At 42.2% G+C, this 15,874-nt stretch overlaps 1 protein-coding gene across 1 annotated transcript in view; it reads left to right on the top strand.

Annotated features, from left to right (window-relative positions):
- LOC142291659 (uncharacterized) overlaps positions 1-15,874 on the top strand; it is a 1,021,181-nt gene that overhangs the window by 262,906 nt on the left and 742,401 nt on the right. Inside the window, exons 42-43 of the mRNA XM_075336344.1 lie at positions 981-1,155; positions 4,003-4,136. Of these exons, the coding sequence (XP_075192459.1) occupies positions 981-1,155; positions 4,003-4,136 (309 nt within the window). The remainder of the gene's footprint in view (positions 1-980; positions 1,156-4,002; positions 4,137-15,874) is intronic.

Below are 15,874 nucleotides of genomic sequence, written 5' to 3'. Positions count from 1 at the left end.
CGCTAAAGCTAAAGCGATGTGGTTGGGGTCACGAAATTTGTGACGCACATCCAGTCACGTTAGCGATGTCGTTGCGTGTGACACCTATGAGCGATTTTGAATCGTTGCAAAAACGTTCAATATCACTAATCGGTGACGTGAGGGTCCATTCCAAATTATCGTTGCAGTTGCAGGTACGAGGTTCGTCGTTCCTGCGGCAGCACACATCGCTACGTGTGACATCGCAGGAACGAGGAATCTCACCTTACCTGCGGCCGCCGGCAACGAGTTAGAAAGGAGGTGGGCGGGATGTTCGTCCCACTCATCTCCGCCCCTCCACTCTGATTGGGTGGCCGCTTAGTGACGTTGCTGTGACGCCGAACGAACCGCCCCCTTAGAAAGGAGGCAGTTCGCCGGTCACAGCAACGTCGCTAGGCAGGTAAGTAGTGTGACGAGTCCGCGCGATTTTGTGTGCCACGGGCAGCGGTTTACCCGTGACGCACAAATGATGGGGTTGGGTACGCACGCTAGCGATCTCGCTAGTGAGATCGCAGCGTGTAAAGCGGCCTTTAGAAGTAAAAGCTATATTTTAGATACATTGCTGAGTGACCCAGTCTTTTTATCCTTACTGCATTTGGCAATGTTGGGTTCATAGCTTACTGGACACCACTTTATACACAGCACCTTACCTTACTTCTGACATAGTTTTGCGGAAAGGTGACAATTAAATTCTTTTCTCATTTCTGTAGATTAAAATTACAGCTGTATAGAGATAAAATTATTCCACTACTGATAAGATCAGATGTATACTACATATGAAATAACATACAGACTAGAGATATAAAAAAAATCAAGAGTTGTCTATTAGTGGAGAACCATTTATTAACGGACCAGGTAGGTGGGAAAGAAAGATCGCAGACCAGCACCGTTTCTCCAATCTGGGAGGAACATTTTTTTTTTTAATTTCAGCATTAATAATTTCAGTTTTTCTTTTTTTTCAGGAGCCTGGATTTGCATGAATGGAGTTGAACGGCTACCTCTACCAAGTATGATGCTGCTAGCACAGTTTCTTAAACAAATTCAGTCATCAAGACTTTTAGGGAAAGAAACAGTCACTTTACAATTAGAAGAAGTCCCTCTAAATCCTGCAGGTGTATGCATTGCAACTGTTAGAAGGTAATTTCTGGTAAGGCCGGGACCACAAGGGGAGTAATACGATCTTCGCATGACACTCGGCTCATGCTGGCAGCACAGCGGGACCCGAGTGTCATGCGAGTGTCACTGCGACTGAGGTCCGATCATGCAATTGGACCTCAGCTGTGGGGGGCGGGCCGGCTCTGAGGAGGGGCGGGCCGGCACGGAGGAGGAGAGGGAGGGATTTATCTCCCTCTCTTCTCCGTAGCCGGCTATTGCGATTCTCGCCCTGCACTCGCGGTACACCGGTACATATACTTGAATGGGTGCGAGAGAAAGTCTTGCATTACAGTCGCAGCATGCTGCGATTGTTTTCTCGGTCCGAATGGGGCCGAGAAAATAATCACTCATGGGTGCTGACACATAGGGTAATATGGGTCCGATGTTTTATCGCATTCCACTCCGTCTGGTTTTCATGCCATGTGGTATACCCCTAATTGGGTTAATGTTGGCAGTTTTGTTAGCATATTCAGAAGTAAATTTCTATCAACTACGTGTAACATCCAGACCTATTCCCAATATTTCCACTTTGGTCTCACCTTTCTTATTTGCGATGTGGAGCAGTTACACAGCGGTCCTATTTAATTTCTGGGTCTTTCGGTACTGTCTTCTATTTAAACCCCTGAACTTCTGACACTAATTGCCAGTTAAAGTATTTATCTGCTTTAGTCCTTATGCTATATGCTCCTGCATTGTTTGTTGGAATTCCCGCGACCTGTTTCCTGACCATTCTTTTATCTTCTGATTTTGTACCTTAACTACCTTCCTAGCTATGACCCAGCTACCTTGACTTCTCTCGCCCTCTGGTTCCCTCTTCTGGCTAGGAGATAGCCAAATACTGTTACCAAATAATGCGACAGATCAATTCTGTTGATGTGTTGCTTCTATACTGTAATTGTGTCAGCTAGTGTGACATTTCACTTCCAGATTGTAAAAACATCTTGACAATTGTGTTTTTAGCAGCAGCTACAATACTATGTGAGAGGATAGAAGAATAAATAGCAATCTCAAACTGCTTTTTTTGTGAGCAGTAGTGATGAGTGAGCATTACCATGCTTGAGTGATTTGTACTCGTAATGAGCACTTGGATGTTCAAATGGGTGCTAATCAAGTATCTGAGTATAATGAAAGTCAATGGGGAAGTTGAGCATTTTTTCATGGAAATTCTGGAAAAAGGCTTGAGTTCCCCACTTCCATTACACTCGGTACTCGAGTCGCGCCCATCTGAGCATCCAACTGCTTGTTACAAGCACCAGTCACTCAAGAATGGTAGTGCTCACTCATTACTAGTGAGAAAAAGTACTATGCTAATTGAAAATATCTCAACTCTGATTCACATATGGCTGTATATTTGTGGAAAAGTTGTGAATATGGCTGTGGTTGCTGTTGCATGGCAATACCCAGCTACAAACTGCTTATTTAAATCTTTTTAAAAACTGAGACATTTTCCAGTCTCTGATTTCCATCTTTTTTTAAGGCTGGGTTCGGACAAAAACATTAAAATAATGATAAGGTTTTCATAAAAAAAATATTTCTTGATTCTATATTCATATTGTCATCTGTATATTCTCTGTATATCTTTTTTTCTACATCTGTATGGTATCCATTTTATATATCAACAATTTTAAAAAAGAATAAAAGGCTAAATATAGTTTTTTATTGCTAATTGCAATGGATACATAAAAATGGATGCCATACAGATACTGTCCATATGGAATTGTTTTTTATTAAGCCAAATAATAAATATAATGGGCGACTCTGGTCCAAAAAAATTGGATCAGACTGGTACATGCTGCAATATTTTTTATATGTGCACCATCAGTCTGTAAAAACGCTCTTGTGATCTACTCTATTGACTTACATTGATCTATTTTGCTATCTGTTTTACATATGAACAGAGATGTAAAATAATATTCATTGTATGAATGAGCTCTACAGCTGAAGAAAGACCTTCATAACTGATGTTTCCAGTCTTTAAAAAATTAAATAAGAAATCTGAAAATAACAACATAAACAGTATAAATCTGTGTTCAAGCAGATATTTGAACCACTAGTTAAAGGGGTCTTCTGGGACTTTCACATGGATGACCTATTTTTAGTATAGGTTATCAAAGTCTGATATGTGGGGGTGCGACACTTGGCACCCCTGATCAGTTGTTCCTGGTGTCACCACTGGCCAGAACTACTCAGTTACAGAGCTGCACAGCATAGCTCCATTAGCTGTAAAGTGTCTGTGGCTGGCTGCTGCATATCTGCCCCTAATAAGGATCGATAGGGAGTGGATGTGCAGTACCTGGCCACTGCTACTATTCCACCCATGGCAGTGGCGGAACATCTGATTGGCCGGTGTCAAACCTCCACCAATCAGACATTGATACCCTATCATAAGGATATGTCATCAATGTTAAAGTCCCAGACAACCCTGTTAACTATTTAGAAAGGTGCCAAAATAGTAAAAGCCATATGCTTAATCTGTGATTAATTCAACTAAATGCACAATTCAGTGTAACTTGATTATATATAAAAACCGAAAAGCCGAGAACGTTACCCTCTCAGTTATAACAGAAAGGTTTACTCAGTATATTAGATGACATCTTCATAATACTTTAATGTGGTCTTGTAGTTGTTATATACTACATAGTGTATATTATGGTGTTACATAGCAGGATAAATAGTTGAATAGCGGCGACCTATTCGGCAAATATTCGCAAAGCGGAATATTTGAGGTATTCGATCATCCCTAATAATAATGCTCTATTTTTGTTACATATGTTTGTCCTTAGATATAGAACTGTAACTTTTTTTGTGTTCCTTTCTATATAACTTTAGGTCTCCCAGGGCCCCTTTGCCTACGGACTCTAACTTGTATCAGCTACCTGAAAACCTTCTGCACTGCTTTCGAATGGTCGGAGTTGGTGAATTTCCTCTTAGGTTCATTCTTGAAGCAAAGCTCCTTCTGAAAGGTATTTTAAAGCATAATTATCGTATTAACAGGAATCTGTCACTTTGAGTCCGGCTCCCCAAACCGGGCCACAACAATTGGAACCTGACAACACAACTTGTTTTTCTCTGAGACACTCGGGTGTTGTGAATGTTAGTTATGTTTTGGCTGCTGGGAGGCTCCCTCTGGTGGCCAGGAATGGTTTGGACAGAGACCAGGTGTGTTGTGCAGTGGGTGTTTCCTTTGCTAACTCTCTGCTTATTTAAGTGGGGGGCTTGCTATTCTTGTCTATTTTCTGAGGCAGAGAGTTATTCATCTTTCCTACCTTTAGGATAGTTAGTTCTCCGGCTGGGTTCGCGGTGCACAGGATGTTAGTTCACCCCTCGGCTACTTCTAGTTGTGATGGTTAGTAAGGGGATGGCGGCCAGATTAGTTGCCAATGCTCTTGTCACCTTTTTGCTAAAGATTTGTGGTGGTCTTCCATGGTTCCGGATCATAACACTCGGGTATTTCAAAGAAAACATAACTAAGTTGATCTTGCCGGGGACTATATGGAGATACTGTATCGATCTAGTGCTGCCATTGGCCAGCTTCTTACTGCACCGCTATAGTTGATTGACAGGTCTCTGTCTATGTACACACATGGGAGAAACCTGTCAATCAACTAGAGCGGTGCTGGGTATAGTAGCGGTGCTGGACTAGTCTCATCTCTACCTATCAATAGTCTAGGGTTCCCATATACATTTGACTGTTGTCTGAACCCATCAATATTGGGGGGTTCGGCCTCCATTAGTCTAATGTGTATGATGAGGTTTTACTCTGCTGGGCTATTTCATAGTCATTAAACCAGGGGTGGACATATCATTGGTGCAACCTGTGCAGCCGCACAGGGACCTAAGAGGTTAGAAGGCCCATTTTTACCCCTAAAGCAGGTAGAATTATGCATTTTGATGAGTTGTTGGTTTTTTCTATAGGGTCCTTTTTTGGTGTGTGTCCGCCAGTGCTTTAAACTAAGTTTTGTCCAAAACGCAGGCATGTTTTAAAGAAAAATATATTTTACTGCATTCTTGCCACCAGACTCTGATTCATGCTGCATGGGGCCCAAATGTCAAAGCAGGCTGCTCTTAATGGAGTAAAATTAGTAAGGGTTGTGTTGTTCACAGAAGTGCCGTGATCTAAAAGGGACTGGACAATTTTCAGGTGACCGGCAGCAGAGGCTGCCGAGAGAGGCGGTGCTCCTTCTATAGTCTCGCCATCAAAATTAACAGATCCCCCAATTTCCACAGAGGCACTACACTGATCCAGCAGGTAATCCACCATATCCAACTGACAAGCTCCCTTTATAGCCCGTAAAAACATGGCAATATCCTCATATCAATACATTTTATCTATAATTTATTTCCACTTGCTTGCACAGACAAGAAGTCTATTGACTTCCTCCATTCCAAAAATATTCCTTATTAAATTACAGTATGTGTTGAATGGCAAGTAGTTATTAGAACTTTACAGAGCAGAGTACAGAAAGGACGATGCTGCACATGAATACATTTATTTGAGATAAATTATTTTACTTGCTCTAAATTGCAGGCAAATTAGGGAACAGACTTTATGTTTGAAGTTAGTGTAATATACAGCTAAACGGATCTTTAAAATATTTTTTTAATTGCAATTCATTCTTGGCAGTTTTTTGAGACAGAAATAATAAAAAGAACTACATTTGGCAGTCTGAGACAGAAAACAGGCTGTAAGCCACCATAGCAGATGGATGGTAGTGCATTAATCCAACAAAACGTATAAATGCATTTCTAATGTGTATATTAAGGAGAGCAATCCAAGCCTGGGGAGCAAGCGCTGACACTCACCAAGCTTCTGTATGTACTGGATTGACAGCTAATATTGCCCACAACATCAGCACATAATACCGTATATACATCACCAGACAAGGTAGAAATGGTAAGGTAGATGCTCGGGACTTCAGGTCTTTCCAAAGGATGTAACATACAACAGAAAAATATGCATAGATTCAGTTGCTAATGGGATTAACCATTTTAGTCAATGCGGTTTGTTGACTTTAATTTTGTGATAAAGTGAAACATTTATGTAATAATTGAAATAACACAATGGGTCAATATTATAGGGTTATGTCATGTTCTGAGGAATCTGAATGTGAAGAGTCATGCAGGATGTAACAGGAATGACAAATAGGTGATGACATACGCGTTAACTAGTGATGAGTGATCATTACCATGTTCAGGATCTCAGTACTTGTAATGAGCAGTCGGATGCTTGGACGGACTCGACTCATGTACTGAGTATAATGGAAGTCAATGGGCAACTCGAGCATTTTTCCGGAAGGTGCTCTACTTTTCCATTGATTTCCAATATACTTGGTACTATCACGATGATTGGTGAGAGCAGGGGGACCGGGGTTCCTAGACTGGCCCTAAGACTAGGGGGGCCTTACCTATTCCTTATCTCAGAGCTACCTCTGATGGTGAGGATGTCTGACCTGCAAAACGTACCCTGCTCCTGACCTGCCCTGATCTTATACCACATCCCCCCACCCCAGGGGAGGGCCGGGACAGGAGTGTGATAAAACCAACAGAGATAGACAATGAGGATAAACCAAAACTCTATCTCTCAGTACACTAACACAAAGATATAAGACAATAAGAGGTAGGGAGGAAAATAGAAGCAGGGAGGAAACAACAAGACAACAAGAGAATTCCACAAAAACTACCACCACAATCACCACGCAATATAATCACCAGCAGAACTGGGACACAACAATACACAGACCAACACAGCAATAAACTATAGTCGGTGTGGAAAGACAGATTCCACCATCTTAAAAAGGTAATGAGTAAATGTCAATGCCCGAGCCTGCATGTGTAATTCAGAAACACCAGAGAAACCATAGTCTGGAGTGTCAGAATCTGTAGTGGGAAGAGCGTCTGATGCTGCCATGACACTCGGCGAGTTTTGACCAAAACTCCATGTGACAGGTATTCGAGTCGCAACTATCCGAGCCTGTCCTAGCATCTGACTGCTCGTTACAAGTACCAAACACCTGAGCATAGTAGGGCTTGCTCATCTCTAGTTATAATCTAGTTATCTATTTTTTTTTAGCTATATATGATTAATAATTACCTCTATGTACCTCCGTATTCAGGTTCATTGGCTCAGAAACTATTTCAGCATTTACATTCTGGAGATATACCTTCTTGTACATATATCAGTTTATAATTACTGTATGGAATTGCATGGTAGACTGATCCATGCCATACAAATACCTATAAAATTTCATAAAGCAAGAAATACTCTTAGTATATAGCTACTATCAAAATCTATGTTATATGCAAGGCAGCCACATATGAATATACATATATTGCTGATAATTAGGGTAGTAAAAGGATTAATATCGTGATCCCTAATGGTGTAGCAGTTAATGGGGTTCACTTTTGAATTCTTGTTTTTCTAGGGCAGTGCAGAGGTTAATGTCAGTATTCCTGGTGGTCTAGAGCACTAAAGACATTTTAGATATCCTGGTGTAAGACAATTGAAGGGTTTAGATTTTATACCGGGTGCCGAGTGGGTTACTCACTTTTGTAGACTCCAGCAACGTACTGCCTGCAGCAAGGAGAAAAGTGTTGTAGCAGAGTAGAGCATTTTAGGAGTGCTCAATCCAGTCATTAATGTACAAGCTATTCGGGAACAGAGAGAGCATTTCATGTGTTATCCAACACATCCAAACTCATCCATACCTGTGTGAACATCACCAATCTTGATGAATATGGGCCATAATGTGCATATTGCATATTGTGTATACAGTATGTGCAGCAGAGCTGTGTGAATCAACTGCGTATGCATCAGTGAGGAGTATATTTGTTGTCTGCAGGGCTGCATGACTGTATAATTTGCTTGCTGTAGAGCTATATGAGTGTAAGTGCTGCAAAGAAATGAGTGTAAAGTAAATGCTGCAGAGAAACAATAACAGGAGCTAACTGGTAAATCAGAGAATCACAAAGATACAGTGCCTTGTGAAATTATTTGGCCCCCTTGAATTTTTCAACCTTTTCCCCACTTTTCAGGCTTCAAACATAAAGATAAAAATGATAATGTTATTTTGAAGAATCAACAAAAAGTGTTACACATTGTGAAGCTGAACGAAATTTATTGCTTATTTTAAACTTTTTTAAAAGATAAATAAATGAAAAGTGCGGCGTGCAATATTATTCATCCCCTTTACTTTCAGTGCAGCAAACTCACTCCAGAAGTTCATTGAGGATCTCTGAATGATCCAATGTTGTCCTAAATGACTGATGATGATAAATATAAGCCACCTGTGTGTAATCTAGTCTCCATTTAAATACACCTGCTCTGTGATAGTCTCAGTGTTCTGTTTAAAGAACAGAGAGCATCATGAAGACAAAGGAACACAACAGGCAAGTCCATGATACTGTTGTGGAGAAGTTTAAAGCTGGATTTGGTTACAAAAAGATTTCCAAAACTTTTAACATCCAAAGGAGCACTGTGCAAGCAATCATGTTGAAATGGAAGGAGTATCATACCGCTGCAAATCTACCAAGAACCGGCCATCCATCCAAACTTTCATCTCAAACAAGAAGACTGATCAAAGATGCAGCCAAGAGCCCATGATCACTCTGGATGAACTACAGAAATCTACAATTGAGGTGGGAGAGACTGTCCATAGGACAACAATTAGTCGTATACTGCACAAATCTGGCCTTTATGGAAGACTGGCAAGGAGAAAGCAATTTCTCAAAGATATCCATAAAAGTGTCATTTAAAGTTTGCCACAAGCCACCTGGGAGACACACCAAACATGTGGAAGAAGGTGCCCTGGTCAGATGAAACCAAAATCGAACTATTTGGGCACAATGCCAAACGATATGTTTAGCGTAAAAGCAACACAGCTAATCACCCTGAACACACCATCCCCACTGTCAAACATGATGGTGGCAGCATCATGGTTTGGGCCTGCTTTTCTTCAGCAGGGACAGGAAAGATCGTTACAATTGATTGGAAGATGGATGGTGCCAAATACAGGACCATTCTTGAAGAACTGTTGGAGTCTGCAAAACACCTGAGACTGGGACGGAGATTTGTCTTTCAACAAGACCATGATCCAAAACATAAAGCAAAATCTACAATGGAGTGGTTCACAAATAAACGTATCCAAAGGAAGAATGGGCAAGAATTTCAGTCTCTCGATGTGCAAAAGTGATAGAGACATACCCCAAGCGACTTGCAGCTGTAATTGCAGCAAAAGGTGGCGCTACAAAGTATTAACTTAAAAGGGATGAATAATATTGCACGCCCCACTTTTCAGTTATTTATTTTTTAAAAAAGTTTAAAATAAGCAATGAATTTTGTTCAACTTCACAATTGTGTCCCATTTGTTGTTGATTCTTCACCATAACATTAAAATTTGCATCTTTATGTTTGAAGCCTGAAATGTGGGAAAAGATTGAAAAATTCATGGGGGCCGAATACTTTCACAAAGCCCTGTATAATAGTTATATTTATTAAGTACAGTACACAGTGTTCCAACAAAAGAGAAAAGTTTACAAATGAGCCTGGCCCCCAAATACTCTGATACATTTTAGATTTTTATGTGTTTATTGTCATTTATATTAAATATTACAATTCAAATAGCTGGTAATACCAAAGCTTTGTTTTACACTCAATCCTATTACCCTAATTTATTAGGAAAATCAAAATATATGAAGATAGCTTACATAGAACTGCAAATTATCATTTGGATGTTATTTGCATGGTGTAAGTTTCCCCAATGCATTCCAATAAATCTTGGTGAATTTTAATTAGGTAGATCTATCAGCCGGGCTTCACGGATAAGTACGTCCATTATTATAAATTGTAAAGCATTTAGAAATTTAAAATGACCTTATCGGTGATTGTAATTTTCTTCTGTAAGAAATGTGTGGAAAGAATGGACCAATTCTTATGGTATCTTCGTATGACAGGCAACTCATCTTGGCACAAAATGATAAATCTTCAAAAATCTATTAGCAAATGTGCTATGTTCTTGGCTAGCAGAAGATAAAATAATTAGTCTACAAAGATGGGTAATTATTATAATTTGGCCTATTGCTTCCTTTGGTGGTTGTTTATACAACATGATTTGACATATTTCAGAGGGATGTTTGTTTTTGCTCTGCTGACATCCAAGTGTGTCTCTATAAAAAAAAAAGTAACTACATAAGGAGAGAATCAAAGAATTATGCTCCTTCAGATTGTCATGTATTTGAACGAACAATGATTGGAGTATGATGTTCTTTCCATATATGCAGAAATGTCAAAGTAGAACTTGAAAAAACAGCTGAGATATTTAATAGTTTTATGGCAAGCGCCTGTGTCGCCCAGGGCTATGGGGTATTGGGTCCCAGGCCGTATATCAATGGGGATGCTGTGTCACGGGTGTATCCTCCCTGGCAACCACACTCTTGTACCAGTCTGGCCACTGTTACGCGACCCCGTCTTGAGACACATCCGTCTCCTCCACTCTACTCACTACTCACTCCCTCACTACTGTCTCTTCTTCTCACCCTGGGTTGTTGGCTAGTGGAGTGGATCGGCTCCACCCCTAGGTGGCCATCCATTGGGTCCCCAACTAGTCAGTCATCCCTGTCTGGGTGAAGGAACTGGGGATGTTATGTGTGTTCATTGGTACCGGCATTGAGCTTCCAGGTCCCAGGGGGTAGGCCCTGCATCTGTGACAGGATGCGGTACCTAGTAGTTCCCTGAAGGGTTCAGGGGCGCTACATGCCCTAATGAAATTTAGTAGGAGCCTTAAGATTCATTTAGCATTTAAAGGGGTTGTTTCATTAAAGTCATTACAGTAGTTTTGTCAGAATTCTGGCATAAATTTCTTTAAAAAGTTGCAAAATATTTACGCAGCTCAGAGTTGAACAAAAATGATGTCACTTTTGATGTTTTTACAACAGTTTCTCTCAGCTCCGCCAAAAGGGGAGCTTGGGTGGGACGGTGTGACTCCACAGATCGTCTAATTCATGACTGTAACATTCCCTAAGCTAAAAATGTTCCACTAGTCAAAGACTGGAGTAAGATTTCCACTGTGGTGAATCAGGAATGACTGTCTCCACCATGCCCCTTCTCATTAGGACTGGTGGGAAAATCACTGCTTTTGATGAATTGGGAGAATTGTCTTTTTAAAATATGGCTACTGTTGCAATTAGCTGATTGCCCTGGGTCATGCTCCCAGCTGGCCTGGCAAATCGCTGAATTTTCCAGAAAAAGTTATGGGTAGCCATGGAATTCCTTTCCTGCTGCCACTGTAGGAGGGATGTAGTATTACATGGTGAGTAAAGACCCAAGCAATAAAAGGTCCACTCTAGCCTGACAGACCAGGAGTTGCTCATAGAAATGGGCTCTTTAATGTGGCTCATAGATTGGTTTTCCCTTTAGCATATTGATGTCCTAATTAGAGATGAGCCACCCCCCGGAGTTCGAGTTCAGTTCGGTTCGTCGAACAGTGCCCCGTTCGACGAGCCGCTCGACGAACCTCTCGAACCCCATTGAAAACAATGGGAGGTAATCACAAACACATAAAAACACATTATAAATGTACACATACAGTTAATAAACATTGCCATAACACTTACCGATACCCGCGAAGCGTCCTGCACTCTGTCACCCGCCTCTTTTCCATCAGTAATTGCTGCGTCCTCCCGGTAACCAGCAGTGATGCAGGACCTATCGTGACGTCAAAATAGCTATGTGACCAGTCACGTGTCTATTATCTCATTGGCTACAGATTGGTCACATGGCTTTGACGTCATGTCCTGTCCTAGGTCCCGTCATTGCACTCTCCGGTAGACGGTGCACGTTTGTGTATCGCCGTGCACCGGCGACATGCTCTGGCACACGGTCGACTCCCCGTTCTGCTTCCCCGTTCCATTATTGACCGGCTGACACAGCCGGTAAATAACGGAGATCACTGTTGCCATAGCAACGCGCCTGTTAGCGGTGATGTCACCGCTAGCAGCGGCAGCGGGAATCACGTGATCGGAGCACCGATGCTATGGCAACCCGTCTGTCAGCGGTGACGGTACCGCTAACAGCCAATAGCACTGATCACTCACGGAGTGAAAAGCCTGCACGGGGAGCAGCATCTTTCCCCATGCAGTACTGCTGATGGAGCAGAGCTGCATGTGTTGAAGGAGAAAGAAGACAGAAGACCATAGATCGTGGAGGGATAAGAGGGTTTAATACACATGGAGTCTCTAATGTATCTGTGTATTTATTTCTATTAAAGTATTTTTTGTCTGTGTGGTGTCTTTTTTTTTAACCCTTTATTGGAGATTCTTAATGGCTGGGTCAAACTTGCCTGACATTAAGAATCTCTGGCTTAATACTAGCTAGTAAAATGAAGCTAGTATTAACTCATTATTACCCAGCAAGCCACCCGTCTTCAGGGCTGCTGGAAGAGTTGGATACAGCGCCAGATGATGGCGCTTCTATGAGAGCGCCATTTTCTGGGGCAGCTGCGGACTGCATTTCGCAGCAGAGGCGCCCAGAAAGCTCGGGCTAACCTGTGCTGCGGATTCCAATCCCCAGCTGCCTAGTTGTACCCGGCTGGACACAAAAATGGGGCGAAGCCCACGTGTTTTTATTTTTTTAATCATTTCATGAAATTCATGAAATAATTAAAAAAGGGCTTCCTATATTTTTAGTTCCCAGCCGGGTACAAATAGGCAGCTGGGGGTTGGGGGCAGCCGTACCTGCCTGCTGTACCTGGTTAGCAAACAAAAATATGGCAAAGCTCACGTCATTTTTTTTTTTTTAGTTTTTTGGGGCAAAAAAAATAAAAAATGCTTCCCTGGATTTTCCATTGACAGTGAAGGTAACACCAAGCAGTGGGGGTTAGCCAGTAGCTGCTTGGATTACCATTAGCTAGCAATACAAAAAATGCAGTGGGAGCCCATATATTTTTTTTATTATTTATTTAAATAACTAAAAAAAAATGGGCTTCCCTGTATTTTGATTGCCTGACATGACAGTGCTGTAAAAATAAATCATTAAAAAAAATGACGTGGCGCCCCGCGGTATTTTTGATTCTCAGCGCAGTTAAAGCAGACAGCTACGGGTTGCCACCCCCATCTGCCTGGCGTTACCTTGGCTGGCAATCAAAATACAGGGAAGCCCATTAGTTTTTTTTATTTAAAAAAATAGTTCATAAAAAAAATGACGTGGGGGCCCCCCATTTTTGATAGCCAGCTAGGGTAAAGCAGATGGCTGTAGCCTGAAAATCACAGCTGGCAGCTTTACCGTGGTTGGGGATCCAATGTGGAGGTCACCCCAGGCTCTTTTTTATAATTATTTAATAAATAATAATAGTTACAAAAAAAAAGGAGGGTCCCCCCCAAATTGGATCACCAGCCAAGGTAAAGCAGACAGCTGTGGTCTGGTATTCTCAGGGTGGGAAGGTCCATAGTTATTGGCACTTCACAGTCTAAAAAGAGCAGGCCGCAGGCACCCCAGAAGTGGTGCATCCACTAGATGCGCCAATCCTGGCCCTTAACCCCAGCTCATCCCGTGCCCTGGTGTAGTGGCAAACGGGGTAATAAATGGGGTTGATAATAGCTGTAAGGTCACCTTATATGAAGCCCAGCAGTTTGTGATGTCATGGCTTCTATCAAATACCCGACATCACAAACTGTCAGTACTAACAAAACAAATAGACGAAAAAAAATGTATTTGAAAAAACACTCCCTAAAACATTCCCTCTTTCACCAATTTATTGTAAGGAAAAAAAAGAGAAAGAGGCTCTTTTTTATAATTATTTAATAAATAATAATAGTTACAAAAAAAAAGGAGGGTCCCCCCCAAATTGGATCACCAGCCAAGGTAAAGCAGACAGCTGTGGTCTGGTATTCTCAGGGTGGGAAGGTCCATAGTTATTGGCACTTCACAGTCTAAAAAGAGCAGGCCGCAGGCACCCCAGAAGTGGTGCATCCACTAGATGCGCCAATCCTGGCCCTTAACCCCAGCTCATCCTGTGCCCTGGTGTAGTGGCAAACGGGGTAATAAATGGGGTTGATAATAGCTGTAAGGTCACCTTATATGAAGCCCAGCAGTTTGTGATGTCATGGCTTCTATCAAATACCCGACATCACAAACTGTCAGTACTAACAAAACAAATAGACGAAAAAAAATGTATTTGAAAAAACACTCCCTAAAACATTCCCTCTTTCACCAATTTATTGTAAGGAAAAAAAATAAGGGGGTCCCACGATGACTCTGGACCGTCTAGAATATGGGGGGACACGCTCAGGGAACGTATCCCCCATTTTCTAGGAGTGCAGACCCTCCATGTGAGGAGTGTGGGTGCAATGAATCTGCACCCACTCTCCCCGGGTCCACAGCAGCAGAGTCCATGTCGTAAGTGTTGCTACCAAAGCTGCAATGCCCTGCTCATGAGGTAAGAGCATGCTTAATCAGAAGAACTATTCTACATTTCCAAATATTGGTATTTGCTGATATTATTGCTATTCCACCTACTATATATTGGGGATAGGATCTTGGAGATAGAATACCCCTTTAAGTCCAGTTATCCAGCTGAATGAATACTACACAACAGAGCTTGCTATTTAGACATGTTTTCTTATGGCATATAACGGACTCTCATGTTTGGTAGTCGTTCAGCAGGGCAACTATAACATCAAATACCTCCATTTGGAAATATAGTATAGCTCTCCTGATCAACTATGTTCCTTACTTCATGAGCAGGGCATTGCAGTTGCTTACAGATGCATGGTTACCGCCATTCACTGTGTCTGAACACAGGAAGCTGAGCTGACAGCCGCTCTGTGCATGCGGCAACAACTATTGTGAAGTAGGGGCCGTGGGGAATCAACGCTGCACAGGTACCGTGGGACACCGGGAAACACTGGTGGAGTTATAGGGGGTGACCTGGCAGGGCCTGGCGAGGAGTTTTCTGTCGCATGTGTCATGGCACATGCGACAGAAATCAGAGGAATAGGGTGAATGCGGCCGGCGCGCTGCTGTGCGCGTGGGCATCTTGGATGTCCGGAAGGGGATCGAGGGGAGGGCACTTTGGCGACATCGGGGGACCGGAGGGGACCGGGGAGGAGATTTATCTCCCATCTGACATGTTTGTTCATGCCAGATGGGAGATAAATAATTTTTTACCGGCGCTGTCATTTACTGTAACGTGATCATCGGTATACGGTGTATACCGGTGATCACGTGAGCGGGGACCAGAAAAACCGGCCTGAATCATGATCTCCAGGGTCTCAGCCAACCCTGAAAACCCGGAGATTTTCTGACGGTGGGGGGCGCTATTCACTTATTTCTGCCTGCTATTTATAAACGGCAGATCAGAATAAAGCTTTATTCACACGACCGATCCGTTTTTGCAGTTCGCAAAAACAGTCCTTTTTTTTCACTGGTGCATCCGTGTGGCATCCGTTTCCATTCCGTATACGGTCCGTATGTCATCTGTTTGTCATCCGTGTGCCTTCCGTTTTTTTTTTTGCGTACTGCAAAAAAACTGAAGGAGGGAAAATACATAAATTTACCTAGGATCCATAGCTTCAACCTACATGAGGCGGTCACATGTTCACTCCAGTGCCATTTTCTACTGCTTTTCACAGCGTAGAGCGCTCTGGTAATTTTCCTGTGCTTGTACAGTTCATATCAGTCTTTTCTGTCATTATAATGGCAGAAAGACAC

The sequence above is a fragment of the Anomaloglossus baeobatrachus genome, chromosome 2, assembly GCF_048569485.1.
Source record: "Anomaloglossus baeobatrachus isolate aAnoBae1 chromosome 2, aAnoBae1.hap1, whole genome shotgun sequence".
In the NCBI taxonomy this organism is placed as follows: Eukaryota; Metazoa; Chordata; class Amphibia; order Anura; family Aromobatidae; genus Anomaloglossus; species Anomaloglossus baeobatrachus.
The sequence above is the reverse complement of the archived record's forward strand: the minus strand, read 5'-3'. Positions and strand labels throughout refer to the sequence as shown.